Below are 20,884 nucleotides of genomic sequence, written 5' to 3'. Positions count from 1 at the left end.
GCTGAAAATGAAAAAATTGATAGGTAAATAAACCAGAATTAAATAATAACCTTATACTGTAAATCATTAAGTTAAATCACATTGTTAGCAGAAAATGCTGTCATATTTCTCACAATATGAAATTGATAATAATATGAATAAGGTGAAATTATCATATTTGCTCTTCAGGATTACCATGAGCACATTCCCACTGTGATTTTTACCTGTGAACATCACCAATATTATCCTGAGAGCATATTCCCCAAACTCTTTCTTCTTTTTGGACACCAAATGGTGCTGGATTTTGGGCCAAATGATTCTAATTGGGACGTAGAGTTGAAGGGCGAAGGATATGAATAATGAGATGGAGAACATGAGAAGAACCAGTTGATACACTCTGAAACAGAGAACCAGAAAATACTCAATTCCAGAAAGTTTTATAGAGAGAACATGTATTGTAGTAGCTTTACGGAATCATTAAGTAAAAGAGATTAGTATATGGTCCTAAATGCTGTCTATTTGCCATTTATAACTTACAACATATAAAGAAACCAGGAAGACACTACAAAAGCAAGGTGCAATGTATGTATTTACACTACTTGAAATATTAAATACAATACTTGATTTACTCATATATAATAGTAGCTATTTAATATCATTTTGATATTCTTTCTTACAAGCATGCATTTTGTTCCCAATGATTGCTTATATGGTTATAATTACAGTTGGTCTGTGGGTAGGTTGAGGGTGACACTCCCTTTAGCCTCGTCTCCAAACTTGAGGTAACCGTACCAGCCCATGGCAGAATACAGAGAACAAATAGTGACCATGCCCACACTCAGAATTCCATTCCAGCCTGTGAAGGACTCCGGGGTCCTCATTTTGTTTTCTATTGGGAGCACCTTGGAAACAAAAGCAGACCTTGCAACAAATCCAATAAACAGTAATTGAATGATGGTCTGTAGATACATGTATTATTTATGCACTTCAAAAACAGCTACTAGCCTTAGGGTTCTTTTGTACTATGTATTGTTTTCAAATTAATGTTTATCAGTTTGTAGAGATTGGAAAGTAACTTACCAAACCAATTCCTTCATATGTAAAGAGAGCTGTCCCAAAATACAGTGGCAGTTTCTCATAGGACTTGTCCGCAGGTCTGGTATTCTGATTGGGAAGACCTCTGACGATGTACTGGAAGATGATGATCAATCCCACCGCATTCAGGACATTCGCAAACATTGCAAACGGGGCAAGATGTACAAGGTTCCTGATTAAGCTGTATGGAATTAGCAAGAGACCAATCGCAATGATGTAAACCTTCAGGCTGGGGTCATCTGCCCACACTGTATGAAGCAGCTGCAATTAATCTCAGTACATCAATTAATCTCAGTACATCAATTAATCTGAGTACAATCCCAGTACCCAGCTCATGCTAGTATTGGTACAAAAAACTGTAAATTACTTATTTTACACAAGAACATGTACTTTAAATTCTGCAATTTCGCTTTTTTGTATCAAATCCAAGAATATAAAATTGCCAGCATTTTTTTTTTATAATTTCCTACCAGTTCAAAACTCTCCGAAAAATAAAAGCGAGATTTTTATAAAATCTGCAAGGGCTACATCTAGCGATTTTAAGCTGATATTAACACCTCACATAAGATTTGGAATCCACATTCTATTTGATCACTTAGTTGTGATCAATAAGCATTGATTTTGAAAAATTAAAGCAAAGGAAGGGATTAAGAAGATATTTGTCATGTAAACAGGAAGTTGACGTCCGATTGATACAAAAATACATCCCACAATATGGCATGTCAAAACAAATAGTGTATTAAAATTTCAAGCATCTGCGATAAATAGTTGCTGAGAATTCTTTGACAAAAATTTGTTTGAAAATTTTGCAAAAAATAAACAAAGTTGTCATTTAACAGGAAGTTGACGTCTGATTGGTACAAAAATACATCCCACGATATGGCATGCCTATACAAACACTGTGTAAATATTTCAAGCATCTGCGATAAACAGTTGATGAGAATTCTTTGACAAAAATTTGTTTGAAAATGTTGGTTAAAAAATAAGCAAAGTCGTCATTTAACAGGAAGTTGACGTCTGATTGGTACAAAAATATATCCCACGATATGGCATGCCTATACAAACACTGTGTAAATATTTCAAGCATCTGCGATAAACAGTTGCTGAGAATTCTTTGACAAAAATTTGTTTGAAAATGTTGGTTAAAAAATAAGCAAAGTCGTCATTTAGCAGGAAGTTGACGTCTGATTGGTACAAAAATATATCCCACGATATGGCATGCCTTAACAAACACTGTGTAAAAATTTCAAGCATCTGCGATAAACAGTTGATGAGAATTCTTTGACAAAAATTTGTTTGAAAATTTTGGTTACAAAAAAGCAAAGTCGTCATTTAACAGGAAGTTGATGTCTGATTGGTACAAAAATATATCCCACGATATGGCATGCCTTAACAAACACTGTGTAAAAATTTCAAGCATCTGCGATAAATAGTTGCTGAGAAATCTTTGACAAAAATTTGTTTGAAAATGTTGGTTGAAAAATAAGCAAAGTTGTCATTTAACAGGAAGTTGATGTCCGATTGGTACAAAAATATATCCCACGATATGGCATGCCTTAACAAACACTGTGTAAAAATTTCAAGCATCTGCGATAAATAGTTGCTGAGATAAATGCGACAGAAATTTTTGTTACGGAAGGACAGACAGACAGACACACAAGGGTAAAACAGTATACCCCCTCTCCTTCGGAGCGGGGGTATAACAATATTTCATTACTCTGAACAAAATAAATCAGACACAACTATTGGTCTTATCTTTATTTTTGCAATGTATCAGTTCTAGTTACCTCTTAATTATGTGTGTATGTGTGAGTTTTCATTTAAATGGTGGGAACTGGTACCTGAGGAGAATTGGTCTTAAGCGAGTGGGGTTGGAAATTATAACTAACAATACAGGTACAAAGATCCCCAATTTTTTAACATTTATTTTAAAAAGGATTTTTATTTCTTTCTCTCTCTCAATCCATTTTAAGGGGAACCTCCAAATTATAACAATCCTCTATTTGACTGATGTGTCTCGTTAATCATGTTACTTTACCTGTTTTACATTTGTTGCCACAAAAAGAATGTAGACACAGCAGAACCCAAACTGTGTCATCATTAGGAAAATGTTTATTGTTACCCTGTAAAAAAGCAAGACTTCATTTCAATATAATTTCCGGTGAAAATGGCCTTTTGCAATGATCACAATTACCAGTAAGCCCAAGTGTTAACTAGAGGTACTGTGAGCAAGCTCACAATTGATACCCCCCGCTAAGAAAAATCATAACTCATGTATTTTTTCTATTATAGAAAATATTGAAAGAATCTATTTCATCGTCCATTTTCTATAAATAACAACTGCTCTATTTTTTAAAACTGTTAATGCTTATATGAGTACACAAACCAATTTCTATTCTTTAAATTCTATTTGAGTTCAAGTTAACTGTTAATGCATGAAGACATTTGCATCCTTATGTTAACAAACATGATTCGAATCAAACGAAATTCCACATGTCAAGCAGCCACTTAATATAAACATTTTGAATTATTGGTATACTGAGCCCGATTTTTTTTTAACAATGACCTTGAACTTCCTCAATTATCCATTGGTCAAGGTCATGACATACTCTCAGGTTATAAGCATTCTAGATGTGAATTAAGAACTTCCAATATTTGTCCATTAGAAAGATATGGACTGGACACGAGTTTTATACTTTTCTGCAAGTGACCTTGGCCTTGCCCAAATGACCTTGAGTCAAGGTCATGACAAACCCTTAGCTTATAAGCAATCTTTGTGTGAACTGAGAACTTCCAATGTTTCTCCATAAGAAAGATATGTACCGGACACGAATTTTGCAATTTTTTCTGTCAGTGACCTTGACCTTGTCCAAATGACCTTGGGTCAAGGTCATGACACACCCTTAGGTCATTAGCAATCTTTGTGTGAAGTTAAAACTTCCATTGTTTCTCCATATGAAAGATATGGACCGGACACGAATTTTGAACTTTTTCTGTTGGTGACCTTGACCTTGCCCGAATGACCTTGGTTCAAGGTCATGACACACCCTTAGGTCATAAGCATTCTTTGTGTGAAGTAAGAACTTCTAATGTTTCTCCATAAGAAAGATATGGACCGGACACAAATTTGCACTATTTCTGCCAGTGACCTTGACCTTGCCCGAATGACCTTGGTTCAAGGTCATGACACACCCTTAGGTCATAAGCAATCTTTGTGTGAAGTAAGAACTTCTAATGTTTCTCCATAAGAAAGATATGGACCGGACACGAATCGAACAGACAGACGGACGGACAGACGGACGGACGGACAAGGTGATTCCTATATACCCCCCCAAACTTCGTTTGCGGGGGGTATAATAAGACAATAGAATTTTATTCCTCCAAAGTAACTGACTTGCTTATCTTAGTCAATAAGATGGCAGGAGCAAGGGAGACACTTACCTACCAGCTCCTGCCAATTTCCGGAGAGACGGTGGGCCAGAGGCCAGGCTGAGATGGAAGGTGTCGGCATAATCCACGGGGCCTTTTCTCTCTCTGCCACAAAATAAATACAGGTACATTGCACCAATTATTATCCACATGATGATTGTTTATAAGTTATTTTAAAACTAAATGTGAAACAGTCTTGTATTAATACATGTAGTTTAATAATCCTATAGGCTGAAGGTTTCAAAATACATGTAGCTATCATTACCTTCTTCGAAGATGTGTGCTAGAGTTCAGAAGCATATGCATACAGTGGGTGGCTAGGAATCCAAGGAACAGAATTCCAATAGATCCGACCTGTAATCCAATGTTCTCAGTAAAATATTCACTTTTAAAGAAATGTAGCCCATCATGTTTCATCAAATAATCCACGGATTGCAGTAAAATGAACAAGTGAATAATTATTGCTGTACACTTTTACAAAATGATAGCATTAACTGTCTCAATCAAAACCTTCCATAGCTGATTATATCATTATAAAATTCACTGTCACATTTGGATTAATCATTTAGACTTTAACAAATGAGCTAAATTCATAGTACATGCTCAAAATGTTGACAACCTTGAAATCTGGATGACAAAAATCCCATAAGAATGAAGCTTACCCAGAGCCCAGCGTAGCTGACAGCAATGGGCATGGCAAGAATACCAGTACCAATGTTACCCTTCAGGAGGTGCATTAGACTCTGTATGTTGCTGGAGAAGAAAGAAACTTTTTTATTAACAACCATGCTAACAGGTAATGTAGAGATATCTTGGACACTGATTTTCTTGTATCGCATTTACCTGAAATCAAGGTACCATACTGTTTAAAGGAAAATTTTGGCCCTATTCACTCTCATTGACAGTAGATAAATTTAAATCCAGGCTAATTGCAAAATGCAATTACACTTATTGTAATATAACAGCTGTAAAATAGCAAATTGAGAGGAATCTTTACCACAGGTCTACCGAATTTGGTGGAAGTACTAGTAATACGGGGCGAAAATAACCCTGTATACCAGTAGTTGTAATTTTTTATTAATTATCTTTTTCCGAGATGTAGGATGTTGAACCTACGATATTTTGAGTCTGTCCAGGTGGTTGTCCTCCGGTGAGATGCTGTGAGTGTTGGAGATGTAGGTCTGTGGATTGTTGGGGACCTCCACAGAATCGAGGGCAGAGGTGGAGGAGGTCTGGAGGCTCCTCAACTTTTTCCTGGCGGGGTCTGCTGAGGCGTTCCCTCGCGGTACTTCCACCACAATGCGGGGGCTGATGTCTGGCCCGTGATCTGACAGAAGCTGAGTCCTCTCTGAATCCTCCATGTTGAACGCTGTCACAATGCACATAAAAGACAACAGTTTCCAATCAACCATTATGACAATAAAAGAGCTTACATGCATATACTTTCTTCCATTACTGGAATTCAAGGCAAATAATTTATATGAGACATATTCAGAACAATGATTTTGTCATTTATATGAATTTTAGCAATATTTGGAGTACACTACTCTCACACAAGAACTAATATAAAGGGAAGTATCAAATTAGTAGTCAAAAAAATATTTACATTTGCAAAATAATATTTCCTTATATGAACTGACTGAAGTGCCATAAATGTTCACTTTTATGTGATTTTTTTTAAACTGGTTAAGAGGTCATATTTATATGATGTCACAATAATCATTAAACAATTAAGCTAATAATTTGACTGTTGTTTATGAATAAAAAAAATATTTATTATAATTAAAATATTTATGGTAACTGTTCTAAACAATTTTAACCTTTTCAAATGTTAATACCGTGGTACGTGAAACTATATGAAATTAAGAACAATGTTCTAAAGGTTAAAAGGAAATGAACTGAGTTTTTTTTTGTACATGATCAAATCTCCCGAGAGGAAAAGGAGAACATGTGGCTAACTGTTTCATATCCAAGTAAACTTTTCGACATTGCTATTTGCTGGAATATGATCCCACTAAAATCATTTGATTTTGCAGTGCAAACTTAAAGGATGTGAACCCGGCCTGAGCTTTTATTCCAAATCTTCCTAAAACTAAAATTTTGGTCACTTACAATAAAAGTATTTAAAAATGAATCTTTTACATTCCCCTCCATCTTAAGTCTGTTGTAGATTAAAATCTTACTGCAGCACAACTAAATTTGTTAGTCTAGAGTGAGAGAATCAATGGATTGATTGAATTTTACATCAAAAATATTTCCTGAATTGTTACCACACATGTCAGATAATCATAAAAAGAACAGAAAAGTCCCAACAAGATCACTTGCATCAAGTTCTAAAGCAATATACAGGCATTTCAGGTGGTTTATCATTGCCAACGTTTCAACAATCATGTCATATTAAAAACCCACTTTTCTGTACAATATTTTAAATTTATTATGGTTTTGAATTGTTTTCAAACATGTCTAATGAGAGATTTTAAATGGGAATGCTATGCATATCAAAATCAGTTCTTCAGAGGTTATATAATACTGAGAAAATCCTTCATATTTCACTTGATGCTAAAAACTTTGCACTTTTATGAGGCTTAAATAAATCAATAGTGTCAGAGTTTCTGGTTCCCTGACATATCACATAGTATTTAGGTAGACTTGAAAAATCTTTTATAATGTTTTTATAATTAAAATACTGTGTTCCCATTTTAAAAGTTTCCTCATGAAGAAATCATTATTAATTTAAGAATCAACAAGTCTGCGTTAAACTTTGAACGCAACCATAAAACAAAATTTCCCTCCAATTGCAAGCTTAAAAGTAACAACCCAAGTTTCAAAGTTATAATAGGAAACAAATTAATTAGTTCATTTCAACTAATTTATTTCCAACTTCTATAGTGCAGAGTCTATAATTCAATGCGTCCCGAACTTTGCATTTTATTTCCATGCATTCATAAATAACTTATCAATACATGTCTGAACATTACATGTACTAGCTGGTACTTAGTAAACACTAGAGAAATTAGAAATAAAATAAAGGGTATGACTTATTTTTTTGGCCATAGCTTTCAACTATTATTTTTTTTTTTTTTACCTTTTAATTAGAATCTTTTGGTAATTGTGATGCTTTGGCCAATTGCACTATAGTCTGTCCCAAGTTATTGCTTCCATCGCTTTTTGATGATTTTTAATAAAAATACACATACCTATGAAAAAAATACACTTGAAATCGTTAAAAGGGAATATATCCAAGATATCTTCATTGATCAATTATCCCTTTCCACTCAGAAAAATTCACAGGAACAAAAACAGATTCCTTACGTAGATTTATAATGGGGAATGTTTACATCTTTTCTCCATTCAGAATACACTCGGAATACATCGCACAATTTTTTAACGTTATCATCCGGGCTTATTAATGGCTACTGCAATGCAAAATCTCCGTAGACTTTCAATTTCGGGATGTGTATTGAAACCTGAAGCGGTAGAGGGGGCTTTCAAAACAGATAATCTGGACATTTTTTATATTAGTGGATGAACGTAGTTTGAGCACAAAGGTATTTACTGTTATTGAAATATCAAGCAAAAAGTGGTGGAAGCAAAAACTCAGGACAGAGTTTAACTTGCATATGCATAAAAAATCCTATTCTCTTTAGAATCTAAAAAGTAGACAATCATACAACTTCTAAAGAGATTAACTACAAAAAATACCTACATTTTCATTGGAAGAGGGGTTCCCACAAAAATTGGGCTCTTTTTAAAACAAAGAGTATACATACTAAAATTCACTATATTTGTTGCTTTAACAGTTTATATACCTGCACATGACATCTGATTCATCTCTAAGCCACTCTTCTAACTTAATACACAAGGACATGTTTAAGTTGTCCAAGACAGATGAATGGCCTTTTGATTATAGGTCATCATTTTGCCCTATCGAGCATCACCCGATGTTATTTTATTTTTCATGAAACAAAAAATATACCCCCCCCCCCCCAAAAAAAAAAACCCAAACAAATTGCAACAAAAAGGTCTGTATGTGTGTTCAACTAAATTTATAAATAACACTGAATACACGTATTATTCGCTATATTAAAAGGAAATGATAACGTTTGACCAATGGCAGAGGCTACTGGTCACTACTGTAACTCTGTAAGTGTTGACTTAATTATTTATAAAACGTTTGAATAAAATATTGGCATTCAATTGCGCAATTTACACCAATATCAAACATGAGATGTGGAAATTGTTCTTTTCCCCCAAAGCCTTACCTTTTTGAGAGTTGGTGCTGACTGTTTAGCCTGTCATCCTCTTGTGACCGTGTTTTCTTCTGGTCTAAACTGCATGACATTCGGTTCAATACACAATCACATGATCATCAGTGGGGGACTAAGAGGAACAACTCTACTTTCATTTTAATATTGTTTGACAAATAGTAAGGAAGAGTTGTCTTTCTTGTCCTTGATTTATTTTTCATAACAGGTCATTAATTTAAAAAAATGTAATTTAAACAGAGCATCACTGGGATGAAAATAACTGATTTCAAGTTTTTCATTGATTATATATACATGTATTGACACTTGATTCATGTGCATGTTGGGGGGGGGGGGGGAGGGGGGAGAGGGGGGATGGGTCATGCAAAGGTCCAATGCCTAAATACCTATATTCTGTCATTTTAACTATGTGAGTATCATGAAGTCTGAATATTCCAGGGGAAGGGGTTATAACTGACTCTAGATCAGTGCATTCGCTTACACTATAACATTCTGCATTGCACCTTCTGGGAAGGTAGCAAGTCGTTTCGGCCTTTTCTACGCTCGGCCCTGAATATGTTCGGCCCTAGCGAGATTCGGCCTTAGATACCTAGTCGTTTCGGCCTGACTTATTAATTACTGTTGTTTTAATAAATGTGTTTGTTACAGTAATTTCTGTGTTGTTGTTTTTGGAAATGGTGTGTGTCCCCTATCTTCGACATCAAAGTTTACGTCAATTAAGATAATTAATCGACCATTTACCAAAGGGTACAAATTTAATGATGAGATTATAATAAGGCAAATCAGAGTCAACATAGAAAATGAAGAGAACTAAATGATGAGACGATAATTGGCGTCAGTGTCATAAAAGGCGAGTTCTCTTTCCCAAATTATATTTCCTGATCTCCAAGTCATCACGATGTCAGGTAAGTTTTTACAAGTTGCGTGTCACCTTTATATAGTTAATATGTTAAAAATTAATTACATGTAAAGCAACATGAGCTGTATTTTCTAGTATTTTATTTCGCTGCAAAAACCTGCTAGTATGCTTAGTCTGTATGTAAGTAAACTTGTACAGGACGATGATAGTTCAATTTTGCTTCAATTAAGGCTTTTTAACGGAAACCATGATATTTCTTGTCATTTTAGTAGAAAATAATATTTTTATATAACATTTTCGTAAAATAAAAGTTCAGCAGGAAAATTGCAGCTCATATTGCTTTAAAGCAATATGAGCTGTATTTTTGCCACCAATAAAAAATGTTCTTATATGATCACAATCGCCTTTTTCTTGAAGGGAAAAGGGAAATTTTAATGTATAAATATTTTTTTGTGACCGTCGGAATTGTAAGTATGTCCCGAAAAAACATTTTCGGAATTTTTGTCGTCCTGTACAAAAATTGTATATAGCTCCGCCCCATTTATCATGACCTGGCGCATGACCTCAGAAAATCTGAAGTTCTCCGCGCACAATGGAGGGCGGTGAGAAAAAAAGTAGAGGTAGGAGGGCGATTTTAAGCGAATCGGAAAAGAAAAGACGAAGGAAAGATGTTTTATCCAACATAAATAAAACAAGAATATATATCGGCTGTGAAATCGATCGTTGGAATAAACTTCGGGAGACGCTAGAGGGAAAAACACACATGGAAACAGCACGATTTCTTCTGGACCAGTGAGTTTATTTTAAAAAAAAGTATTTAAATTATGTACAAAGAAATCAATGCAATCATACAGTCTTTTTTATTTCAGTATTTTATATAAAACTTTATTTTCAAGGATTACGTAAAATCTGTAGGCATAACCAATGATAAAATTTAAAGTTGCTTTTTAATGGGGCCCCATAAGGGGTAACGTGTTATTGCTTCGACTCCGGCTGTAAAACATTTTCAAGACACGGCAAAATCAAAGTAAATCGTTTTAACCATTTAAAATAAACTCTTTTAAATGTGTACAGAAAAATATATTTTTTTGCTTAGTTATGAATCTACGAAGCCTGTCCGTCCAATTGATCCAAGTGTATCGCCATGTTTTAACACCGTTGGCGGTAATGTTACACCTTTCCGACCTGGACCAATCCAACCATCAAAATTCGACCCTAAACTAACATCAACTCCTGGAACTGATCCCTTGCACACCCTAACAGATGCAGTGAACAAGTAAGTGCACATTACTGTGAAAATCTCTCTCTCTCTCTCTCTCTCTCTCTCTCTCTCTCTCTCTCTCATAAAATGAATAAAATTTACCACTTGTAATATATCTCAAAAATATTTTGCATGTCAGAAGAGGCACATATCTCTGAATGCAATATTAATTTATATTTTCTTTGCCCAATGTTGGAAACATATTTTGAGCAAGCACATATTGTACATGTAGCCAATTATATATATATAACTTTATACTGATGTAAAGCATGCATATATACACACACACACAACTAAAATACAGTGATGAACAACAATGATGTGCGTATTCTAGATGCATGCTTAATTGTTGATGTTATGAATAGTTTTATATGAATAATCAATGATAAATCTTTTCTTCCAAGTGAGTCTTTTGGCTGCATGTCAGGAGTTGAAGAGATGGGAGCATCAGACTCAGAACTTGAACATACTTTAGACATCAATTCGAAGGAGTGTACATCAAAGAAAATCAGTCTTGGAAGTAGTTTTGTGGACCCCTTTTCGTAAGTTAGAATTACTGTTTATTAAAGCTATAATTCAAATACATTATACATGTACATGTATATAGTTAGGGTAATTTTTGTACAAAATCTGCAAGGATTAAAAAAGCAGAATAAGATTTATTTTATTACCAGATTTATCTCAAATGCTTATGTGGAGTTATGTAATCTGTTTTCATGAAAAAAGTTATTTATTTTTGTATTGTTACATAATTTTTAGTCATGTATATTTGTATATTAAACTGATTACGGGTAAACTCATTAATAGAATCACCATTGACATGTCTGAACCTGATGTTCAAGAAGAAGATTCATCAGACGAAGACTATGAACCAAGCATCACAATCAATTTAAAGTAAATCTATAGCACAAAAGCAGTGTGTCATCTTGTCAGTGATTAAGGGTTCTGAAAGTATATCAATGTACAACTACAAAACCAAAAGGAGTTTTACTTACATGCCTAACTGCAATTTATGCTTTGATTTACAAGCAGTGGTGTTATAATATAAGTCAAACATACATCAGTATTAGTTTTATAACTCAGTTTAATTGGTTAATGTTAGTTAAATTTTAAAGTTCTAATTTTCTCTTGATATACATGTAGATGTATCATTGGTGAAGTGTTTAATGTTTTTTAGGGATGAGCTCGAGGATGTCAGTTCAGACAAGGATGAATCCTCAGACAGTGAGGAGGAGTCTGATGAAGAATTCAATCCAGAGTTGTTTAATGTAGGACAAGGCATAAACCATATAACTTCAGCAAATGATGTCAATGATGCCATACAGAATGTTTTTATGGTTTTTGAAGACCAGCTATTATCCCTGGCAAACACTGTGGTGCCCATGACTTGTACCTCAGAGGGTTGTTTATCCAGAGTTGAGCTGTCTACAGAGTGTGTGGGTTCAGCTGTTTACATTCATTGGGTAAGAACAGATGTCTAATGAACAGCTGCATGATCAAGAGAAATGAAATAATTTATTTTAAAAATACACATTAATTTTTTTTTATGCTGTTTTTACTGAGTGTGATCCTATTTTTTCAGACCACCACACTGTGGTTGTCTGAATCCATATCACTCCTCTTAAAAACTGATGACATAGTACACAGTTAAACATCTTTACTTTAGCCCATGGTTTTGTTCAAAAGATAAAGTATAGATTTGTTATTTTTACCTTTTATATGAAGGATATTTAATAATCAAGTTTATCATCTTCACAGTAACTTTATCAAAAATAAGGGTTGGATCTCATATTGGAGTTGCCACTACAACTCTAAATTAAGAAATTTTCAAACTTGGTTGGTTGTAATAAAAAAAATTCTGGGACATCAGTTTTGCAAAGATTTCAAATACCACATGTTGTGTCTGGCATTTCATTTCTGCTGGTAATAATCTGAAATCATTGTAATCACATAGTACATACCTGTAATTAAAGGTACATCAGTTAACATGATCTAATTAGGTTAGTGCATCAAATATTATAGTACTGGTACATTTGTAATGGAATGATCCTGTATGTTGGTGTGCCTGTTTGTGTGTCGGTCACTTTCTTGGCAGGTCATTAGCTTTGAAAGAAAAGATTAAACAAGCTTGAACTTGAAAAAAAGGTTTTACATGGAAATAATTACTTACTAGTTTTTTTTTTAATTTCAGAAATGTATGAATGGTCACAAAATTCATTCATGGTGCTCACAGCCTCTACTGAACAAACGTCTCCATGCAGGAGATCTCCTCTCAGCAGCCAGCATATTACTGTCAGGCAATAATTATCAGAAAATTGCACATTTTGCGAAATTTTTGCGACTGCCATTTCTATGTGCCACTACATTTAGCAAGATACAAAAGACCTATTTAATCCCAGCTGTGGATGAGTATTGGTGTAATCATCAGGAGAATATACTTGCAAACTTTCGAGGAAGGGATATTGCCATTCTTGGTAATTGTGCAAACCATTCAATATGCACCCATACATATATATATGTAATGCAAATCTTTATTATACACCCGCTCCAAAAAAAGTGGGTAAAGTGTTTTACCCAAGTGCATGTGTGTTGTGCTGTCCATCAGTAACAAAAATTTTTGTTGCATTTTTCTCGGTAACAATTCATTGCAGATGCTTGAAATTTTAACCCGCTCTTTGTTTAGGCATGCCATACGTTGGGATCTTTTTTTGTTCCAAGTGGACATCAATTTCGTGTTAAATGTCGACTTAGCTTATTTTGTTTTTTTTTACTTCAGAGCGGGGGTATTACACAGTACTAGTGAGCCTTGGCTCACAGATACCTTGTTTTCATCTATTTTCACCAACTACATGTACGCTAATTAAAAGTTAAGTTCATGTATAACATGGTTGTGTTTTATTTTTTGAATAGGAGACGGACGGATGGATAGTCCTGGCCATAATGCCCAATATTGCACATACACGTTCATGGAAAACAGCACAAAACAGATTCTTTGTGTGATTACAATGGACAAAAGGATGACTGATCGCAAAAGTACTAATCTGGAAAAGGCATGTTTTGTTAAAGGACTACAGTTTCTTCTTCAAAATGACATACAGGTGATAGAGGTTATCACTGATGAGCATTTGCAGATATCTGCCCTTATGAGTAAGTAGATATTTAAAAAGTATCTACATGTATATTAGCGTCCAAAATTTATACTTCAATTAAAAAACAACATGTACATGTATTTTATCTAATTTTACATTGCAGAGAAAGAATATCCTCAAATAAAGCATTCATATGATGTATGGCACGGTACGAAGAATTTGACAAAGAAGTTGGTGGCTGTGAGTGTAGTTAAATCTTAATTTGACCTTGTTAAAAAAAATCATTTGACCTTTGACCTTGAGGATGAAAACATGTAAAATTATATTTATGGTTAAGCTGTATGTTCTAAATTTTATTTTATATTATTTATGACCAGTGTGCATTTACCAATCAATTGCCATATACAATTGCATACACACGTTTTAAGCATTTCACAAAATATGTATAAGTATGTAAAACTAAATGTAATATTTTACAGGCAGGACAGGAAAGAGGGAACAGACTCCTACTGCCTTGGATTAAAGACATTGTCAACCATTTTTGGTACTCTTCAAAGAAAGCTGAAACATACGAGGAATTTATTGTAGGTTTTTTTTTAATGAAACAAAAGTAACCCAAACAAAGTTTTTGAGAGAACATTGATGACTGATTTCTTTGTTTACTAGTATTTCTATATATCTTTATACTAGGGAATTTGGTTTGGCATTCTTCATCACATTGTTGACGAACATCAGTGGGTGTTACCCTATTCAACTAGTGGTGTAAATGGCTGTGAGCATGATGATTTGGAGGAACACGAGTATAGAGAGTCTAAGGAATACATTCAGAAGGGTAGTCTTACCCACGAAACATTGAGGAGCATTATCATGGACAAGAGATTACTCAACAAGATTCCTTATTTTTTAAATTTTCGGTATGCTGTTTCATACTGTATTTCTGCACAATTCAAATAACCAGTACCGTGATTAAATTTTACATGTACATGCATATTGATGATAATTTTACATGTACTCTATAGAAGCACAGCGGAACTGGAAACATTTCAAAGTTTAATCCTTATGTACACCTCTAAGAGAGAGTCACACAAACCGCCAGCATATAGGGTTAGGAACAGACTGGCAGCTTTGGATTACAACATTCACATTGACAGACCAGTCTTGCTGAACAAAAATGGAGAAATTAGGTAATATATTTGAAGAAAGGGGATTGCCTGTTTTAGTTTTCTTGAAGTTTACAAGTACATGATACTTTTAGGTCACAATGGTTACATATATTTTTTACATGCATGAATTAAGACCCATTTTCAATGTTTATTTACTTTAATTAGAAGGCAGAGGATTTATAGCAAAAGGACTTCAGTGTGGTACTATTACCCTGTGAAAGAAGGAAAGGGATACCCCCATATACCCCAGCTTATGGTGGAAATTGTGAGGAAAAGATTGTTGGATCATATTGGGATGAACAGGGTTGTACCCCTCGAGCCTGATGATCCCCGATGGCTGTCAAGTACATTAGCACCTATTCCACCACCACCAACTGAAAAAATTGCCACAGAGCTGAAGTCAAGATTTCAGTAACAGATCTGTGCATTAAAATTGGAAACACTGATGATCGATTTGCAGAATAAATTAACTTCTGTGTAGTTTAAAATTCAGTGAAGTACATTCCTTTTTCAAATTGAAATGCAGCTGGATTTTTTTTTTCATTTGTGACACAGTACAATATGTAAGTGCAATATCATATTTCCTGTATTTAATTTGCTAAATATAAATGTGTGTCTGTGTGTATACCTAAGTTTTTTAAATATATGATAATAGTTGGATATAGATAATGCATTGCTTGTAGTCTTTTATGATTTTGGAGTAATGGAACATTCATTCATCAAATCTTCTAATGACAAACTGATATACTGGTATGCAAAGTTTGTGTGGTGTACATGTATTTGTGTATTCTTATAATAATGAATTGCAAAATTTTGTTAGTATATATTCATCTTCTTTAATTCAGGTACAAATAATGATTATTTTGTTCATTTTAAGCCAAACGTCCATCTTTAAAGCCTGTGTATTGTCCAAAGCTGTCCGGGAATTTGTCTCTTATTTGCCACACACAGCAGCTGGGCACAACACGCCTATTACCTGCACCTAACCTACCATAGTGCCACAAGATAAACTGGCGGTAGGCTGTGTGGCGATACCCCCTGTTGACATCCTGGTCCCTTGGTACTGCCAGAACATCTTCCCTGTATCTCTGGGCAATTGATAGAACTGCCTCATCTAGGACCAACATGCTAAAGTCCTAAAATCATTGTTACATTATTTACAATATTTGAACAATCAACAAATCTTTTCATGCACGAAGAAGGTGTAGATGTAATCTCATGAATATTTAGCCATTGCATATAGTATTATGGAGACATTTAATCTATTCTTACTGGCAATAATGAAAAACAGTTCTCCGGGATTTGTTGACAGCATACCCTCTCTATGTCAGAGGGCATCTGTCTACAATTTCCACACGTGCACCAAGATGGTGCATCACCTGGTGGAGGATGGTACCCGCCATGCGCTGACATTTGCTCCGACGATTCTTCTAAAATATCAAATATCAACGAGGGATCCCTATCACAGAGCTTCGCAATGAGTTGACGACAACTCTCACCTGTTAACTTGCTAACTGTTTCCTAAATTCAAATAAAACTAACTAATTAATGATAGTCAATAGCATAACTTCTTAATAAGGCCTAAAAAAAGTATTGAGTGTTTAGGGTAACCCGACCTAATCTAAAAAAATGCCCCGATCCTAATATATTTAGATGTTTCTTTTTATTTGATTGTGATTTTCATATCATTTCCATTAAAACCCATTTTATGCTCACAGAGACGAAGTCAGGAGCTTATGCTATACCCTCGGTTCGGTGTCCCGACCCTGTTTTTGTTGCAGGTCCTGAATCAATAAGTTACTTCTTGTCCTGTCTTCATCAAACTTGCATGGATGATGCATCTCCACCTACTTGTGGACTTGAAAGACTTGGATGCTGAATTTGGGCCATGAATTGCAGATGCTAAAGGAGGTTGAGGTTTTTGAGCAGGTTAAAGTTTTTGGTGCAGTTGCCCTTTGATTGCAATTTTTAAGTAACTAGTGGTCCTAACTTCACCAAACTTATATGGATGATGCGTCTTATGATACTGATGCACTAGACAGGCTTGAATGCTGAATCTGAGCCATAGGTATTTGGCACAGGTCACATGTTTTATAGATAATAGCTTGCATAGTGATTTAACTATGATATAGATGAATTGCAGAGGAAGCTTTAGATGCAGAGCTTCATCGCCATTATCAAGGATGCTAAAAAAAATCTACCTCACTCAAACCTGCTTGATAGATATGTTTGTTGTTAAATGATACAACACCATTCTTGTGATATAGTACTATATGATACTGTACACTATTATTTTATATGATACCATATCATATCATATATTATATCGTAAAAAGTTATGTGATACATAATATAATATTGTATCAATTATGTGTACATTATGATGTGATAATGAATCAGAATATTGTTATGTATAGTATGGAATATTATGATACAATATTGTGTAATATAATATTGTACATACTATTTTATCACATACTATTGGTTTATATATTATTGCAATATATAATATCATATGATACAAAATTGTATAATATATAATATCTTATCATATGATACAATATTGTATAATATATTGGCTTATATAATATAATATCAGATGTTTGTGTATTGTGATGTATTATGTGATATGATATTGTATCATATTGTATCTTATATTACTGTATGAAATGAACATATGATCATCATACAATTTTTTTTCCACATACAATATAGTAATATGATATTGTGTCAAAACAGTAGCCATGTATATCCAAGATCATCAACTATGATTTTCATATGATAAAGTTCGTCTCGTAAAGGTGATGCCTTGTCTCGGTGAGCTTTGTAATCTGTGATTACCTATGTTTAATATTCAAAATAGGATTTTATATCTGTATCCCAACCTACCTAACCTAAATTTTTCATCAGTGTTACCCTAATTACACAAATTTTTTTTTGGCCTAACTGATTAAAGTGACAAAGCATAAGAGTTATAACTACTTGTTAATACACACCAAAATATTTTTTCTCAGTTTATGTTCAAGAAAACTGACAAGGGAACCAAATTTGGATTTGTGAATGTGTAAAATGAAGAAACACTGTTCAAACTGGGTGTATGTAAAAATCAAAATACTTTGACTTGGAGACAGTTAATTTTAAGACAGTTATTTTATGTCACACCTGTAGTTTCTGCTTTCGGTCATTTATAACATCCTGGATGTCTCGAACTCTCTTGCTCCTCATGCGTTTACCTCCTCTGCCCCGGCCTCGTTTTCTTGACCCAGCAGCTTTTAGTTTTTTCTATTGGTAAGCCAATTTCAGAATTTTGTAAAGGATTTATTTGCATTACACCAAACTAACAATATTACTGCTACTGCTGTATACGTTTAAACACATAATAATAATAAAAATTGCGTGCACATACGCTGGCAAAACTGTAGTGTATACAAATTACATGTAAAGTGTAGGCCCATAGTGAAATACAAGCTATATATATATGCATGTAACCTAGTTATTAATTTGTCTTTATAGCTGTGCATGTTAAATATAAAAATTCTTTAACAATGTGAAGTCCGATCCAAGTAATAACGTAAAATATTCAGTACTGTACAGAAGGCTTAATATAGATATGTCTATCACAGATCTAGAAGACCCGTAAAATTACATTAATTAAATCTGATTTTTTGAAGACAGGCAGCGGAAAAAATATTTTAGAAAATTTCATCGATATAGAGATTCTAATTAATCCATTTTTTTAGATTTCTTTACGAGTCAATAAAAATTAACTGAGTTTGCATTTTACGCATTAACCCTTGGGGGGCCTCTTTTCGTTACACAGTGAGTCAAAGCTTAAAGTTTTCGTTATCAATCGTAAACCAAGGAATTATCGATCTATATATTCACAAATATTAGCTTGAAACATCGTAGCTAATAACAAAAATTAACTTTCAGTAAGATTTGAGTTAAAATTCATTCAAAATTAGGTTGCAATCGAAAGTATTGTGTATACCTCAGCATCCATATTTGATGGTTGACCTCAGTTGACCCGAATGATTGACGTCCAAAAAATGGCGAATCTGTTGCACGTCGTGATTAAAAAACACGCTGTTGCAAGTTTAACTCGGGTAGGGGATTGTTCTTAAGCCGTTTTATGTAGAGTGTAGAGTTAAACAATTATAAAATGGAACATATAGATTTATTTTTTTTGTACCAAGATGCAGCTCATATTGCTTTAACTATTAAGGATACAATCTTGTACAAAGAACGTAGTCTGTATTATTCTTATATTAGTTAATTTCTGGTGTAGCATTATAGAATATAAAGAAGCAGGACCCCTTTCACTAAGATTTTTCAATGACGTTTACTTTGATAGAAATTAAGATATGCAAGCTTAAGGACGTTGTTTACTCAGGGTTAGGGTTCTCAAATTCGGATTGTTATAAAGTTCAATGACATGAGTAACATTTGTTTTAAACACTAAAAGTATTCATGAAATGAATTATTATTGACAAACCACGTGGATTCAATATTTTTACTATACTATTGAATTAGGCTCAAACAAAGTTTAAGATTTTGTTTTTCACTGAAATAATTTTGGTGGTAAGTTGTAATATTCAAAGTTAAGATTTTATTTATAAAATAGAGAATTTGACAACATATTGGATATCATTTATAGATATACTAGTATATCTTACAAGTTTACAAACAACTTATTTAATATTGTATTTCCAGATTGACCAACGGTTCCTTGGGTGTGAAGACTTCATACAGGGTGACGTGCGGGTAGAGAACGAGCGCCACATCCTCCTTGCAACCCCCCTTCAGAAGGAACTACTGAAGACAGCGAAGAATTGGTACCTGGATGGGACATTCAAGATCATTCGTCGACCGTTCGAACAACTGTTCTCCATCCATGGTTTTAAGGCTGGCACCGGCGGATGATTGGGAAGGCAGGGAAGGCCAAGCTGCAATTTTACGTCCTTGTTCCCCTGCTGCTGAAAGTGCCAGCCAGTTGAGCATCATCATGCGGCTTGTGGATGAGCAACAACTCACACGTTATCAGAGAGTGACCTACCGACGAATCCACGGGACCCTCCATGAGCTCTGGGCCGAGTACGAAGAGAGGACCATCACAACGTCCCTTTTTCTGCGACGAGTAGGACAGGTGGTCGCGCCAGCTGTTCCCAGACCGGACGAGTGATATAGTGAATCACGTGAGAAAGTGATAGTGATAGCGTTAGTGATAGTGTTATAGTTCTGGACTGGACTGATGAGAAGGACTGGACTGTAAATATTATATTATTTATGAAACTGTTATTATGTTTAGTTGTTTATTCTTTACTGTTGTAGTTGTTTAGTGCTTGTTGTAGTTGTTTAGTGCTTGTTTAGTGCCCATTACTTCGCTAATGACATGACATGTATTTAAATAAAAAAGTTTTTGATTGACTTAATTCTCATTTGATTATTTACCTGGGTTTAGAGAGTTGTCTACATCTTAATTATTTAACTTACTTTAATTTTTTATTTATAAAAATTCCGAAAATAGGCTAAGGTAAGAATGTCTGAGAATAATAATAAATATTCAAACACTAAATAGAGTTCCAAAAATTGGCTAAGAATGTCTAAGAGTAATTCAGACACTTATTAATAAATACAAATAAGAATGTCTAAGAGTAATAAGTATTCAAACACTTATTAATATACAAATAATTAAACTCAGGCCGAAACGACTAAGGGTCAAACTACTTGGGGCCGAACATACT

At 34.2% G+C, this 20,884-nt stretch overlaps 3 protein-coding genes and 1 pseudogene across 3 annotated transcripts; 2 read left to right on the top strand and 2 right to left on the bottom strand.

Moving 5' to 3' along the window:
• Positions 1-203: 203 nt before the first annotated feature.
• LOC128157215 (proton-coupled amino acid transporter 4-like) lies at positions 204-8,888 on the bottom strand (the record flags this gene model as incomplete). Its single annotated transcript, XM_052819666.1, is given in 9 exon segments — positions 204-376; positions 703-881; positions 1,060-1,335; positions 3,113-3,197; positions 4,516-4,608; positions 4,769-4,857; positions 5,166-5,256; positions 5,620-5,872; positions 8,766-8,888. Coding segments are annotated over 8 exon segments (1,231 nt in total), but the record flags the coding sequence as incomplete, so codon positions are not given.
• Positions 8,889-9,977: 1,089 nt separating this feature from the next.
• Positions 9,978-15,942, top strand: LOC128191602 (uncharacterized). The gene is made up of 12 exons (XM_052863756.1): positions 9,978-10,419; positions 10,724-10,903; positions 11,293-11,430; positions 11,696-11,782; positions 12,066-12,351; positions 13,080-13,362; positions 13,799-14,035; positions 14,141-14,217; positions 14,457-14,561; positions 14,668-14,891; positions 14,997-15,161; positions 15,306-15,942. Exons 1-12 carry the CDS (start codon positions 10,220-10,222, stop codon positions 15,553-15,555), a joined length of 2,232 nt encoding a protein of 743 aa, XP_052719716.1. The 5' UTR covers positions 9,978-10,219; the 3' UTR covers positions 15,556-15,942.
• Positions 15,943-16,012: 70 nt separating this feature from the next.
• On the bottom strand, positions 16,013-18,600 carry LOC128191603 (P2X purinoceptor 7-like). The gene is made up of 3 exons (XM_052863757.1): positions 18,303-18,600; positions 16,413-16,661; positions 16,013-16,276 (listed from the first exon to the last, which is right to left on the bottom strand). Exons 1-3 carry the CDS (start codon positions 18,363-18,365, stop codon positions 16,013-16,015), a joined length of 576 nt encoding a protein of 191 aa, XP_052719717.1. The 5' UTR covers positions 18,366-18,600.
• A 589-nt stretch (positions 18,601-19,189) lies between these two features.
• Positions 19,190-20,526, top strand: LOC128192068 (uncharacterized; annotated as a pseudogene).
• Positions 20,527-20,884: the final 358 nt, after the last annotated feature.

The sequence above is a fragment of the Crassostrea angulata genome, chromosome 7, assembly GCF_025612915.1.
Source record: "Crassostrea angulata isolate pt1a10 chromosome 7, ASM2561291v2, whole genome shotgun sequence".
In the NCBI taxonomy this organism is placed as follows: domain Eukaryota; kingdom Metazoa; phylum Mollusca; class Bivalvia; order Ostreida; family Ostreidae; genus Magallana; species Magallana angulata.
This window is presented reverse-complemented; position numbering and strand designations above follow the sequence as displayed.